Source organism: Amphiura filiformis, chromosome 20 (genome assembly GCF_039555335.1).
Source record: "Amphiura filiformis chromosome 20, Afil_fr2py, whole genome shotgun sequence".
Taxonomy (NCBI): domain Eukaryota; kingdom Metazoa; phylum Echinodermata; class Ophiuroidea; order Amphilepidida; family Amphiuridae; genus Amphiura; species Amphiura filiformis.
The window spans coordinates 10,122,417-10,138,960 of NC_092647.1; the positions used below are offsets into that span (position 1 = coordinate 10,122,417).

The following is a 16,544-nucleotide window of genomic DNA, read 5'->3' on the forward strand; positions in this document are numbered from 1 at the left end:
ATACACCCCCTATGGAAGACACAACCTTAATCTCCCACACATTGGGTGGTGTAGGTTTTGGATTCGCCCATTTAGGTAAGCCCGTTTTAAATTCACACTCGCTGTTTGGGAGATTAAGGTCATGTCTTCCATGGGGGTGTATGGATTTCAACTGGAATGGCCTTCTGTGCAAAATGGGCTATTCCAGTTGAAATTCACACTACCCTGTGGAAGATTTTGGAAATATCTAACACGGAGGGAGTATGTTTTTCAAATGTAATTACTCCAGGTTTATCATTTTGGAACCCATACTCCCCCTGTATTATGGCTTTACCTATATCTTTCACAACTGAAGTATTTCAAATGGAAATTACCCAATTGTTTATTATATTCAAAATTCATACTCCCTCTGTGGAATATTGTAGCTAAATAATAGCCCATTAATAGTGAAAAGAAATTGACAACTCCCTAGTCATCAATTGAGATATTTTCTGGACCAGGAAAGCCTTCACTGACCAGCGTGTATGACAACGTGAAATATGAGAGGAACCAACAATTCAGCAGCAGCTTGTTGCTCGGACCACTGCAGCAGGCTGATATTAAAGGGTCCACAAGTTAAACCCCAATGGGCCTGTATGAAACAAACAAGTTACATGTCTGTCTTAAAGGAGTATTTTGTGATCCTGGCATCCTCTTTTTATGACATTTTTCAGTAGATATCCACGAAAAAAGCTTATTCCCAAAATTTCAGTTGTTTCCGATTTTGTGTTTTTGCGAGTTATGAATGATTATGTGTATTACACTGCTCCATAGACAATGTGTTGTAATTTCGTTCTGGTGCACCAGAACGAAATTCAAATTTCACGATATCTTTGCTAAACAAAATAATCGGCAAGAAATTTTTGTATATAAACATTATGTAGCCATAGGTTTCCAGTGATATAAAAATCTCAACTTTTTTAGAGGAAAGTGGGGGGGATGAGGCTGTGGATCACGAAATGCCCTTTTAAAGTAATGTGTGATTTGCATAAAGAATATATTCTTATTTAAATGTTTGTTTTCACTGATCACATTATCCCCTTTTAATTTCGAGCCAAACAAATGAGGTATAACAAACTTAATTCTGTGGGTATAACAAAGAAAATTGCGATTCATTCCAACGCCTACAATGCCTGTACTACGCTCGCCGATCGTATTACATGTAACTGCACGGAGCATCGCGCTCGACGTGTGTACATACAAGCTGACATCCACGGTACATGTTAGCAAGTACTCGATCGTTGAACTCTGAATAAAAACCCGGTTTTAATACAAAAAGTTAAATTTTACTGTTATTAAAGCACTTCAGGCTTAGTCTTTTACGAGGTATTCTAGTATACCACTGGGTATTATAATTATGCAAAAAGTAGAAATCCGAGTAAAATTGAGGGCGTCGCTGTGAAGCAAATCACACATTATGGCTTTAACTTTAAACCTGGTCTAAACAATGAGGTACAACCGGAGGGACAACCAAGAGTATCAACTTCACCATGCTTGCTTGTCACGGAGAGTTAAATAGGGTACCTCTGTATTATTTCATTATGCGCCAGGCAAAATATTAATCCGGAGGTACACATTTTTGCACACCATGGTGATAGTGTGATAGTATACACATATGACCAAATTTTTTGACCCCCCCCCCCCAACAAGTTTTCCCCTACCAGCAAATTTAGCCCCTTAATAAGGTAATATAGAATTTATCCCCTAATGAGTTTTTGGCTATACCAAAAATTTAAAAAGATACCCTAAACAAGTTGTTCAGTTTCAGAAAACTACCCTTATTCTTGAAAATCAGTGTTTTTAGACCCTATAAATGCATCATACGTGTAACTTGCCTTGCCTAAAAAAACACCCCTTTTTACTTGTTTGTTAGTCACGCATGCAAACAGAACATTTATGTGAGTGGCCCTCCGGGGAAAAGTAACGCAAACTGCAGCTAAGTGCTAACACTATGAAATTTGTACACTGATATCTGAAATGAACACTGAAAATTTAACACAATGAACAGCACCACTGAAAATAACACTGAAGTAGTTCTTTTGTTATTCTGTGCAAATTACCATTGTCCAACCACACTGAAAAATGGACTGAAACTCCTCTGAAAATCATTGGCCAGTCATTAATCCCACTGCAATGGATTTAATCACACTGAAATGAGCTGGCCTGTTCTATTGTTATGGAAATTGAGTGCTCATTGCTTATAGCAGACAATAGCCACTTGATATACCACTGAAAAATACACTGGAATACCACTGAAAACAATTTCAGTCTAACAATTTCTTTTGTTCTGATGATTTTCAGTGTTACCTATCATTTTCAGTGTAAAATTTCATAGTGTAACAAGGAAAAGCGCAGTAATAGCATTATGGCTATTTTGCAAAATGTTCGAGAGACAAGCCCTTCCTTTTTGGCATTTTTGTTAGCCTATTTTGTTTTACACACCTGGCACACCGACATCGCCTGGCTAATAATTATTTGGTGCAGCAGAGACACTAAAATGAATACACGGGATCGATACAGGTGAATTGCTATGCACGATTTTGATATCAGACGAAAATCTTCGGATACCGGGTTAGAAAATGATGAATATCTCCCGTAAATGATTTCGTCTCAAGAAACCAGATCTGGTCTCATACACTTGAAAATACGTGTTGAACAGATATGATAGTCGTTAGTTTGCGCTTTGAGAAACGGCCGTGAGTCTTGAACTCAAAATCTGACCAAAATCGCTAATTTTATATTGCGTTGGTCCTGACTACAGCACGCATGCTATAATCTGTACTCGCTATACTCCAGTGTAGGCAGTATGATCATTGACCGCAATGTCGTATACAAGCTTACTCACACAGCGAGAAATCAATTACCCCGGCTATTGTCAGTAACCTTAGTCAGGTCACTTGGCTAATTATATGCGTCTCATAAGGTCGGAATAAAATGACCTTTCATGGCTGTGGATTCAACCTACCATGGCGATTTCTACCATGGAGATATCGGGGCGATGACACTGTGCCTGGTCATTTTACAGGTTACAGTTGCTCATTACAAAAGGAAATTTATGCAGAATGTTATCTACAGTAGGTCAGGTCTACTGCATTGAGGGGAATGGACAAAGGGCATGATCACATCAGGCACTTTTGATGTAGGGACGTGGAGTCGACCCTACATCGAAACCACTTCCCCGTGTAGTGTGAACACAAAGTAAGTGGATTCGACCCTACATCAACAATGTGGATCTATACTACCTGGTTGAGGTAGTTTCGACCCTAGGAGGTGGGTTAAATTTCGTAATGTGACAGTGAACACAATAATGTGGAGTCGATCCAGATAGACTCCACATATACCGAAGTGGCCGTGGTCGCACGGGCAGAAATAGTGAACGCCAATGGAACAAAACGAACTGTATTCACTGGGAATTGACTTCATGACATTTACATTAAAAAAAATATTTCAGTCCACCACAGCATGCTCAACATAAGCTTGCATAAATTACTTGTTTTACGATCAGACAGGCCGTGTTACGGGCAATCTCAAATAAATGGCTTATGGTTCTGTATTGGGCGTTTAAGCCACCACAATGTTACCGCTATACTAAAATGCAGTAAACCTTTGACGAGCGCGTATTGTAAGGATACATCGCGTATTTACCACGTTGCACGCATTTGTCTCTGATTGGCTGCTGAGAGGCGATCTGTTGTTGCGAAGTGGAAATTTATGAATGAACTGTGCGCCGTACGCGTTGTTAGCGCCGAATGTGCAACATCACGGTAGTCGCGCTCGTCAAAGGTTTGCTGCATTTGACTATAATCGCTTCTCTAGGGTGATGGCTTTACGAAATTTTATATCTATGCTGTGTGGTAACGGCGCTTTACTTCCGGGTCGTTCTAAAATCCGGGTATGTGGATTCGCACCACTTACGTCATAACCCACTTTCGATGTAGATTAGCTTGGTAGTGTGAACGCGAACTACACCCCTGCCCAATTTTGTGCCTATTTTTGCATTTTTCTCAAAAATTATAGTGCATTGGTGATAAGATGTGTATATTATAGGGGCAAGGAATACAACTACTGCACTGGACATTTTATTTCAACACAGACAACAGTTGTGGAGTTACAGTCAAAAATGAGGGAAAATCAATATTTGAACAATAAATCAATAACTACTGTAAAAGTAGAAATTTTCGCGAGGTTTTTATTTTCGCGAATTTTGCGATTGGACATAAAATCGCGAAAATAAAAACTCGCGAAAATAACCTTTTGTTTTAGGTTTCTATTGTATCAATATCAAAACCGCGAAATTTAATTCTCGCGCAATTGACAAAGTCTTCAAAATCGTGAAAATATCTTCTCGCGAAAATATTGACTTTTACAGTACTTGCCTTGAGTTGCTGAATTTTTAGTGCAGTAGTTGTATTCCTTGCCCCTATAATATACATATCTTACTTGTCACCAATGCGCTATCATTTTAAAGAAAAATGCAATAATATGCACAAAATTGGCCAGGGGTGTAGTACCCCCTTAAACTTTCAAAACTACATCTTTTCATACATGAGCCATTTTGAATGAACACAACAATGTGTGACATTGTAAATTGGACTACCAGGAACGTGGAACTAGGAAAACACAAATCATTAGGCGGAGGTGCCGTATTTAATGTTAGCTTTTTGGACATTAATTTTCTTATTTTCCACCTGGCTTACCAGGGTGAAAATAAATACCCAAAGCTAACGCTAAATATTGCACCTCCGCCTAATGTCATATTATTCACCTTTACCAAAGCAACATCAGAAGGCAATAATAAAACCACATTCTCATTTTATCTTTGTATTTTATTATGGCAACAAAAGACAATTCACATTTATATGCACAAATCATTTCAACATTATCAGATAATTAGTTATCATTTGATTATGATCAATATAACCACATCCTACCAAAAAACCAAATTGAATGGATCACAGGTGTCTTCATACACAGGGTCAGAATTTCGGTGAGAATCCGAGAATCGATTCTCGCAAAGATTGTTGTAAACAGATTTGCGTGAATCAAAGTTGATTCTCGCATTGTGAAACAAAAAATTCTGACGCTGCATACACAACTGCAATGTTTATGTCAATAATTACAGCACCAAATTCAGTCTAATTTCTTTAACCCATGGGCACTACCAGCAAAATTATCAGCCTCTAAGAACTATTTTGATTGGTTACAAGGAGGCCTATGTCATCTATTCAGCCAATCAGAGGCCTGGAAAGAAGTGTCATTAGAGCTTAAGGGGATCATCAAGCTTAAAATTGCAAAGAGTTCTAACAGCTGCTTTGATTGGTTACTCAGATTGATTATATCACATAATTAACCAATCAGGGGGACTGTAAGAAAAGCAATGGTGCCAAACAGATAGGGGCCAAGCAGTGATTCTACAAAATGTGCAAAAGTTTGTATTATTTACCAAGGTCCACTTTTGGAATTTACCAGAGAGTAAAATATCATACAATTACTTTTTTTTTAAGAAATAAAATAATTCATTGGTGTTGTACAATATTTTATAGCATCTACATTAGATGTTAGGCTTGTTTAAAACAACAAAAGTATAAAGAAATACATTAAAACAAAATTTTTTGACCATACATTATTAACAGTATTTTACAGAAAGGGGCAAGTATATCAGTATCAAATTGCTTGAAAACTTGAGCCGTATTGAAAGAAAGTAAATGCTATGTTAAAATAAATGTAAGCAATTTCAAACTGGTTTAAATTGATGTCAACAAATCAAGGTATCTAACTCAATAACTCTATTCCACATTACTGGGTTTTCAGTTTCAATCATTGATAGAATAACTACATGTAACAGTGGAAACTTGTTTAAAGCACAAAATTTGTTTATCACAAAATTCCTGAAGACACAAAATGATTTTAAAGTCCCTAGCACCAGGAAAAAATGACCACAGGCACCAAGCACAATAGCTGTGGGTGCCCATGCCTTTGCCCCAACCAAAATGTGTGACTTTGGACACATTCTTTAGCATGCAATTATTTGCTTTGTTGTCCAAGCAGACTGGTAAATTGCCAGATTACTATCAAAAAAGCCAAAATTAACTTTTTACCCTGCCCTTTATTTAATTATACAAATTACTTTAACACATGGTCAGTCAACATTGAACTTGATATAAAAACTACCAGTTCGTCTGTACAGAACTATACTGCTCCACTTTAAGGAAATGATCTAAAACCTAATGAATACAAAAATATATTTACAATCATACTTAACACCTAGTGCAAAAACTTGCTAAAAACACCACTTTGTTCCCCATTTTCCTATGTTACACTTTTTTGTATCACAACAGTGCAATAACTCTTCACATTTGTGATGCAGCCAAACACTTCATTCAGTTTGCTATTATCAGCTCGTAATAGGCAGCACTTGGAACGTTATGTATTTATAAATTATATGGTGTACACACACAGCCACAGTTGGGCAAAGCACATACTCGAACTGTGTTTTGCGCACTTTTCTTATTTTATGCGAGTTTCAGTTTGGACTCGATTGCCGTGCAGAAACAAAAAACAACAAATTTTTGCCTACGATGAGTTAAACGAAGTATGAGGAAATAGCAAGCACAATTGTGAAGCAAAACATATTTTACATTACAAAGTACAATCTGCGAGAACACCAATTTCCCAAAAGAAGCTCCAAAATTATGTTGGCAATGGGCAAAAATTTTCTGAAACTCATTTTCCAGATGTTCTTCCTTCAATTGTACAGTTTATTTGAGTTATCTCCTTCATGTTCATTTGAACCTCCATTTTAAGATACAAGAGGCACTGGCATATGCTGTAATGTCATTGGGGCACAGGTGGGCAATCGGGCTCAGTGCACCCCCCACCCCCATAGAATGACTCACTACATTCCAGACAAAAGGCAAATACTGTCATTTGTTTCATACAAATCTACATTAACTATACAATAATGATAGATGTTTGCCTCGTTGAATAAATCCAAGGTTATCTTGCTTTACAATGCAACTCCAGTTACTCCACTAACCACACAATCTGTGCTCGTCTGCCTACAGACTACAGCCGTTTTGTAAAGACCCAAAGGATGTCTAATACTTGTAATCATTTAACTCAAGATTGGACTATTTTTGCAACAAGAGATGTTAATATCAAGTGACATACAAAATAATACAATTACATGGACATACCTGAACATTTTTTTAAGAAAGAATATTATACATCCTCTGAATTCAAAAACTGAATAAGCAAAATGATGCTGAGTGTGAGCCCAGGGTTGCCAAAAAATTTCACCCTGAAAATAACCAAAAAGTCACACAATTTTTCTCTTAACCATTGGTTTCTTTGGAACAAAAAACTACCGAAAGTTGAAAAGTCATCTTATTTTTTTCTTAACCACTGGTTTTTACGATACGGAAAGTTCTTGGATGTCTCAGGGGAGGGTAAATCTTAAGTCGCCCAATTGGGTTACCAAATTGCGGATTTGGTAACCTTGTGCGAGCCCGATTCGATGCACTAATGGTGAATGTAAACAAGACTTACAGGCCACAGCATCACTCACCTACTCAACCTTTGAACTCACAAATAATGATTTACACAATGTTTAGTACCTGTTAATCCCTCTCTGAGCACCCCCTTTGAACGAATCAAAGCCAGCATTCCTATCAATACCAAACCCTCCAGCACCACCCATCGGCATAGGGGCCCCACCACCTCCCATATATCCACCGGCACCACCACCGCCTCCACTCAAACTACTTACAAGGTTACCTACTAAGAAAGAGCTACTCGAGGGCGCAGTACCGAGAAGCGGTTGGCTCGGATTGACACTAGGCATCAAGCCGGACGATATACCCATACCCATTCCTGATGACGGAGGCATGTGTAAACCTGATCCTCCCCAGCGATCATTGGGTGCATTCAAAATGGGCCCGTCAATGTGTCCTCCACCCCACTGAGGATTATCAGGTGGAGGTGCATTACCAAGCAGACTAGCACCGCCCATTCCACCTGGCTGGTTCATGCCCTGATTTTGTCTTCCTATTCCGCTGCCACGATTTGGACCGCCACGCCAATTACCTCCATCCTGGTTTCCGCGACCGACATCTTGTCTCTGGTTGCCTCTGTAGCCGCCTGAATGGTCTTGGTTATCACCACGACCTGAACGATTAAGTCTTTCCGCTTCACTTACACCGCCGCCTTGGTTTCTATCCGACTTCCAGTTACCACCGCCGCCGCCCTGACCTCCTTGTCGTCTGTTTACCTGTTCCTGCACATTGCCACCACCACGATGATCTTGCTTCCAGTCGTCTCTCTGCTGTCCACCTACGTTACCACGACCACCACCACCTCCTCGCATCTGCTCATCTCTACCTCCTCCTCTTTCCACATGGCCACCAGCATGTCCTCTTTGCTCCTGTTGCCTCTGCTGATGTTGCACTCGACCACCTCTATTATCACCGCGCTCATGATCTCTTCCTCCTGTTATCCGTGTGATCGTTACCTCCTCGACCGCCTTGCTGATTCTGATTGAACTGTTGCTGATTTTGACGTTCTCCTCCGTATCGATCGCCACCAGATTGGACCACGCGACGCTCATCTCTGTTACGAGCCTCCCTGGTATCCTCTCTCACATTGGCTCTAGCATCGCCACCCCTGTTTTGATCTCGTCTTGCTTGTTGCTGGTCACCTCCTCGTCTCGCTTGATCGCTTCCACGCTGCTGCTGACGACTACTAGCATCATCTCTCCGGAAATTTTCATCACGACGGTTGCTGCCTTCATTCCTGCGACCTCCAGCATCTTCTCTCTGACTGCGGTCTCGTCTGGTGGCAGATTCTTCATGGCGTTGTCCATCACTGCGGCGATTAGTTTCTTCACGACGGTTTTCGGTTCGCCTGGAATCAGTCCTACGTTGGTTATCATCTCGTCCCTCTCGTCTGTTGAAGTTGTTACCTTCTCTGTAATTAGTATTTCCTCTATTGCCTCCTGAGGGCGCATTAAACTTTGTAACCTGAAGATTATCGCGTCGGCTGCCCTGATCATTGCGACGATCATATCTCTCGACTCGTCTTTCCGATACATCTACCACACGAGTATCACCTAGACCACCTCGCACTTCTGACATATCAGCCATTGGCGCGTGACCAAGAAGGCCTGCAGCACCCACCCCTAACAAAGCCCTTTTCCTTTGCTCCCCAAATGCTTCTAATTCATGAGTAGTGTCCAGTGTTCGTTTTAGAGTTGCTCTACGCTCTTGCTCCAAACGCAGCTGCAACTCAAGTTTGCGCTGCTCTGCACGCTCGCGTTCCAGCCTTTCCAGCTCCCTAGCTCTTTCTTGCTGAAGACGGAGTCTCTCTCGTTCAATGCGTTCACGTTCCAGTTTCTCCCTCTGCAGCCGCGCTTTCTCCAGCTGCAATTGCTCGCGCTCTTGACGAAGTCGATTTTCCTCTTCTCTCTGTCTGCGTCGTATGCTGTCCCTTTCTCTGCGCAACCTATCCTGTCTTTCGCGATCCCTTCGCCTTTCAATATCCCGAAGCTCTCGCTCCCTCTGTCTTTGGCGTTCTTTGTCTCGTTGTTCCTTGATTTTGTCAAGCGATAGGATTTCCTTTGGTCTTTCTTTGGGAACCACAGGACCTTTACTTGATCCGGTTCTAGATGCGCTTCTGCTACTCCTGGGGGAATCTTTCTTCTTGTCCTCACTTTTCTCAGTCTTGTCTGGGGAAAGAAACCCAAAACAAAAAACACAATATTTAATGAAGTGAACACAACATTTAAACTACCTGTTCTCACATTTCATGTCATAGAAATTGGCGAGATCCAATGGGGGTTATAACTTCAATATGGCAAAATTTTTCAGCAGTACTACCAGTGCATTTGAACCATAAACTTGTTATGTCGCCAAAAGGAACTATACTTCAAGAATTTTTTTCCGACCCCATACCCCCAATGTCGAAAAGAAATCTACGCCACTGGTCATAGCTATCTTACGCTTCCCATAATGCAAGTCTCCATTTCATTGTTCTGTACCGATTTGCTATTTAGTGCAACATGGGACTACTAAAACTTGATAGTGACAAAAAGTACCTCAACAATGACTAGAGCACATCCAGATCTTGCAAAATATGGTTATTTCTCGACTATAATTGACCCATGTTTGGCCAATCTATTCTCAACATGAAAACAAAGGAAACATACGTACAAAGTAATAGGAGTGTCATTTGATGTAATGAGGTGATAAAATCATGTTGCGAAGGATTCTGGGAAGGGTAAGACTTATCGGTTCAAGTTGGTTCATTACATGAAAAATCAACCAGGGTTCCCCAGGTGAGCTCAGATTTTAACAAAATTCCATCAGAATAATCTTTTTGGCCACAAAGAATTAATACAACAAATTTGCCTCATATTCCATGTCATTTTGAGAAATGGCCCCTTCAAGTTACACCTGGACTCCCCCTTCCCCCCTTTCTTTCTTTTTCTTTTTATCTTCTAACCCTAACACTGAACCCTGTTTTTTGATGTCGGAAGTCAAAGAAGATCCAAAAAAGTCAAGAAGAAGAAGAATTTTGACTTGGCACCCCGGGATTCGAACCTTTGACCGCCCGCACGCCAACCACACGATCACGGACCGGTAGCTGAACGGGTTATTGCTGCCCGACCAGCAATTCCGTGAGCATATAACACTTATGGTGATTGCGTCATCACAGACCCTGGGATGCATGCATGCGCAGAATTTTTAAATCGTGGTATTTTGTGGTATTAACAGCTGTTAGGGTTAGGTGACGCCTAATCTGGAAAAATACATCTTATCTAACCCTAACACTGAACCCTGGTTTTTGATGTCGGAAGTCAAAGAAGATCCGCGACCGCCGAGATCTACACTCTTTCCCTTCGCGCCGCTGTGCCGCTATCCTCTGTAGTCTCGCGCGCCAACCACACAGTCACGGACCGGTAGCTACACAGGTTATTGCTGCCCGACCAGCAATTCCGTGAGCATATCTATATAAATAAAAGGAAGTCGCTAAATCTTGTGCGCGAATTGACTCAGAGATGATTTCACTTTCAGCTCTGATTTATTCGTACATTGATCGGGTACATATTGCCATTAAACCATCTGAGGTTCATTTTGCAAAATTGATGGTAACTAAGAGAATAACATAAAAACTGTCGTGTTGCTATGCAAAATCGCATGCAGTGGCATTGTGGGTAATAAGGACAGTGTGAACCGCGTAATAATATTTCCATTAAAAACCATACGCAGAGCAACATTGCCCTGTTTTCTGCCAACTGCGAGGTGGCCAAGAAATGATTCAGGCTATCTAGATGCACAACATCGCTGTACTTTAAGAATGAACTTACGAGCTTTTCGCCTCACGCAGAGCTACGCACCCCATTTTCCGCCACTGCACCGGTTGGCAGCCAAGAGATTAAGGCTACGTCGCGTGAATTTTATTATTTATTCTAGGCCTATAATGAATCGTCGTTTAGTTTTACAGCCACATTCATACGGGAGATTGAGGAATATACGGGGAACGCATTGCACTTTATTTGGTTGAAAACGGTCAAGACCAAGAATTGGCCTCAAAATCAGTGAAAATATGGTTAAAACCGGGTATTTCGGGATTTTTGTTGTCAAAACTCAGTGGTAGCGCCGCACCGTAACTAACTGGCAGCAGGGGTTGGCGTTAGTACGTCAAGCGATTGAGCAATGTGACGCGCACGCACGGGTGCATAATATGCACAGACCAACTTTCCGTGCCAGAGAAATAGAAAAGAAAAGAAAGGAAGACAAAACTGAAAAGGTAGGCCTATGGATGGGTCGGGTTGTGGATTATATGCATGGTACTGGATTCGGTTAAGAGATTACCCGCCAAGATGATAAAAATCGTGAGGATACGAGAGGAAAGAAGGAAGCTAAAAATGAAAGAATGAATAAATAAACAAACAAACAAACGAACGAACGAACGAACGAACGAACGAACGAATCGAACGAACGAACGAACGAACGAACGAACGAACGAACAAACGAACAAACGAACAAACAAACAAACAAACAAACAAACAAACAAACAAACAAACAAACAAATAAATATAAATAAATAAATAAATAACGTAAAAAAACCTAAAATAATGAGAACAGAATTAAATAGATAAAATTCAAACGGGAAATCACAAGCTAAGCAGGAAATATGAAAAATGGGAACAAAATGTAGAAAAAAAGCCAAAACTAAAAGGAGAAATGTAAGAAATGGTAGATTTATAAAAATAATGCATGGGAACGGGGCTCAATAAATGAATAACATGGAAACGGAAATCACGAGCAAAGCAGCATGGGAACAAAATAGACCTATGCAAAAGAAACTGAAGAGAAAGAAAGGAGCTAAATGAATAGACAAAAAAGGTAGGCCTACGGGTAGGCCTATTATACAGGTTATGATTACAGTAACTACATGAAACGGGAGCAAACTAAAGAGGGAAAGAAAGAAACTAAATCGGAAAAAAAAAAAAAAAAAAGAAGTTAAAATTAGAAACTAATCACGAAAAATAAGAAAAATAAATAACAACTGAAGGAAACGGGAAATCACAAGCTAAGCAGCTGATAAAAATGAAGCAACAAAGGGAAACGTATAAGAAAGGATAGATTTAGAAAATAATGGGAATGGGGTTAGGCCTAGATAGATAAATAACATGGAAACGGAAAATCACAAGCTAAATAGCATTTTGTTTTAATGGAAACAAACTAGGCCCTTGCAGAATAAACTGAAAAGAAAATGGAAATGCAAGAAGGGACAGGTTTAGAAAAATAAAATTTACCTTTCAATGATTCTACCTTTTCAGTAATTCCTCCTGTTTTAGTGATCGCTCCCATTTACTCATCTAGCGGGGACCCGCGCGAAGCGCGGGTATCCCGCTAGTAATACTTATAGTAGACTTGTTAAGGGGTGAAAATAGGGTGAACGCTGCATTTTTTAGAACAAAGGTCCCACTTGGTATGGATGTTCCTTGGGGTAAGAGGAAAAGATTTATCCAAAGAGACACTCTGTATCTATGCATAAAACCCCCTAATTAGCATAAATTATGCTAATTAGTACCCAAAATATGGTATTCTCTACCTTTTGGACCATTTCACCTATAGACATGTGTAAACATTTGAAATTGACTTAATTTAGGGTAAGAAATTCATTTTGGGATTGTTTTGGGAATCAAGCAGCCATTTTGACCTCAATCCAAGATACGCTGGCCGCCATCTTTAAAATTGGTGTTTTTACAACTTTTGAACCATTTGAGCTACAAACTTAAGTGACATATCAATTTGTACTAATTTTGGCTGGGAAACTCACTTCCGGCACTGTTTATGTGATGGGAGGTAATTTGAAAAAGGTACAAGGGTTTTTAAATGTGAATTCCATGGTACGTGTCATTGTTTATAGAAGGATGGACATCAAACTGATGTTTTTATATACTGGCCTTAATTTTTAGCACCATTGGAGACACACTTTATAATGCATGTTTGGTTTTTGAATTTTCAGTCCACTCTATTGATAGTAGCAAGCGTTATTTGATTTAAAATGACCAGTATGGATACATATGACTGGAATTTGTTTTAATTCTCAGTTGGTCAGAGATGAACCAATTAAGGATCCAGCATGCATCTGTAAAATTATGTGGGCAACCTAAAAAATAGAAGCTTGTTACACAGAACTGCTGAAATATATATCGGATATCTGTGAGTATGACATTTGCCCAGCTTTGTACTAGTAGATGATATTCCTGGTTGTGGTGGTGGTGCGAGCCCGAGCAATGCAGTAGTAGATAGAGCCAAGGAAAACTAAGCATACCGTATGACATAAAAAACTGCAGAAGCGCTGTTAACCAACAGAAGGTGAATGGGCAAGCAAGGAGAAAGGCCGAGAGGACTACATACCAAAACATCCCGGTGAAAACAAGCTGAATGAGCTTCCTTCATTATAATGCCCTAATCCGATCAACAGAAAGGACATCAAAGGTCGAGAGCAGGACATTCAACTCCATCAATTCATCATCAGATCCCTCCTGATGAAGATGTGTGTTGTACACATCGAAATATTTAGGTAAATATCTGAATATAATTTGTGTGAATCTACTTTCCTTGTTTATCTACCAACCAAATGAGCATACACAGTGATATCAGGCGAATGAGCTCTGGTATGGTTTGTGAATCCCAAGGGACAACAACTGCAAATAAGGACTCTTCTGAAACAAGGTGCTTCTATTGTTGGGAGTCTGGAGACAAGAACTTTAGAAAATCTTCTTATTTGGCACAAGCAGTCAAGATTCTGTGAAGGGATATTCTTGATAAATACAGATGTTTTCAGACTCTTTTTCAAATTCCTCAGAAGCAGACTTTGTTGTTCCAACATTGAAATCTTTCCTACATAATGCTGTTAGATGGAACTTGCATCGATGTCGCTATACGTCCTGCTTCTTCACAGAAGATTGTGTTATCACTGGCACAAACCAATATGTACACATCCGTATGCAAAAAATCATCGAATCCCAGAGTGTGCCACGCCATCTGCGCCAACGACAGGCTCCATTATCTCTTATAATGGTTATGAAGGTGCATATGAAAACGGTTATAAAGGAGAATCTTGTTGACATGCTGGCAGAACGAAGACTTAAACCAGAAGTCTGCTTCGGGATGGGTTGACGAGCGGCAGCAAATGGCAAGTCAGGAGCAAGGCCTGTAGCAGTAGTTTGCCTCAACTCAACATATTGGGTATAGGTTTTCTTCATCAGAATGAACAGCTGTGCCTGATACTTGGTGCACATATCTAGTCCTGCAGATGTGAGATGCACTAAGGAAGGACTATGCTCTCCCACTGTTTATTCATAGGTGTGGTTCCCCACTGCCCTCCACCCTGTTACCTAAAACTTACCACAACATCTTTTAAAGTGTGCATGGCCTCAAACAAGACAAGGCACTTAACTTCAGTGATGTCTGTATCTGAAAACTTCCACTGCAAACGATTTGTAAGTGTGTACAGTAGCTGATCAGCTACCACAACGAATGCCTGTCCTGGATTGAGGTACTCATACAGTGAAGCATATTGTAATAGGACTGTTTGCATAGAGGGCTTTGAAATGAATAAGGGGGACCTGGATGAACGCTTCATGCGTGGTAGGGAGCCCAAGAACCCCAGTCGTCACTAGTTAGCTGCGCTTCCAAGTGATCATCTACATATGACAGCCATCTTGGAGGTCCTGCTGCAGTGATCTGGATGCAGGTATTGGATGGCTGTTAATGTCATGCAGTGATGGAACATGAAAAATGTCATTCTTAAGCAAAGATACATCCACTGGGAGTGATCGCAGTCTTTTGGTACATGCTGATGTCAGTCCAATGAAAAACAGACTGAAATGACGCAGTTGTTGATGATAATAATGTTGATTATAATCAATGCTGTCACTTCCGCCAGTCGTGAAGACTCCTTTGGTGGCTTCAAGAACTACAACACCTTCCCATTTCCAATGAGTAATGAGTTGGCAATATCAATGCTCAGCCTCATTTTGCCGGCATGCCAACAAGACTCTCCTTTATAACCGCCATCATAATATACCTTTATTACCATCATAAGGGATAATGTGGCATCTATTTCACGCAGATAGTGTGGCACACTCTGGGCATTTGCTGATCTTTTGTATACACTGTTGAACATCGGGTAGTTTAAGCCAGTGATAACAAAAGCTTATCTGAAGCAGGATGTATTTTGACATCGATGCAAGGGCCATCTAACAATTAACATAATAGTAAAGATCTCAATGTTGGAACAAGAGAGTCTGCTTCTGCGGTATTTGAGAAAGAGCCTGAAAACATCTGCTTGACTGAGATCTTCATGAAAAACCAGATCCCAACAACCAGATGACCTTTGTATTTCCTTGATGTCAGGGATCAAATTAACCATATCCTGTCGAAGAGGAATTTACCCGTGATCAAAGCAGTGCCAGATGATCAGGTTCAAGTTTCTTGAAACCTTAGGCTTTTATAATTTCGCAGTGTGGGTTTCATTTAACTATATCTGCCTTTCTATAAAGACTGCTAAAGGTGTGCAATGTGGGATTCATAAACCATGCCACAGCTAATTCACCTTGTTTTCACAGGGCTGTTTCGGTATGTACGCCTCTCAGCCTTTATCAGCTTTGTCTGACCCACCTTCTGTTGGTTGACAGCGCCTCTGTAATGGCTCTAGTACTACACTACTCGCACCACCGCCACAACCAGAGATACCATCTACTACTACAAAGCTTGGCAAATCGCCATACTCACTGAGATTTGAGATATTTTTCTGCCGTTGTGTGTAACACGCTTCTATTTTTTTTTTAGGTTGGCCACATAAGTTTACCGATGCGGGATCTGTAATTGGCTCATCTCTGACAAACTGACAAATAAAACACAAATTTCAGTCTCATGTATCCATACTGATCATTTTAAATCAAATAACGCTTTGTTGCTATCAATAGAATGACTTGAAAATAATAGTAA

The 16,544-nt window shown here is 40.3% G+C and overlaps 1 protein-coding gene across 1 annotated transcript in view; it reads right to left on the reverse strand.

The window, feature by feature from the left end:
- Nucleotides 1-4,823: 4,823 nt before the first annotated feature.
- Nucleotides 4,824-16,544, reverse strand: part of LOC140142939 (uncharacterized) — a 45,627-nt gene continuing 33,906 nt past the window's right edge. The window contains 4 exon segments of the mRNA XM_072164967.1: nucleotides 4,824-8,497; nucleotides 8,499-9,800; nucleotides 14,941-15,080; nucleotides 16,215-16,440. Of these exon segments, the coding sequence (XP_072021068.1) occupies nucleotides 7,628-8,497; nucleotides 8,499-9,800; nucleotides 14,941-15,080; nucleotides 16,215-16,440 (2,538 nt within the window). The 3' untranslated portion in view covers nucleotides 4,824-7,627.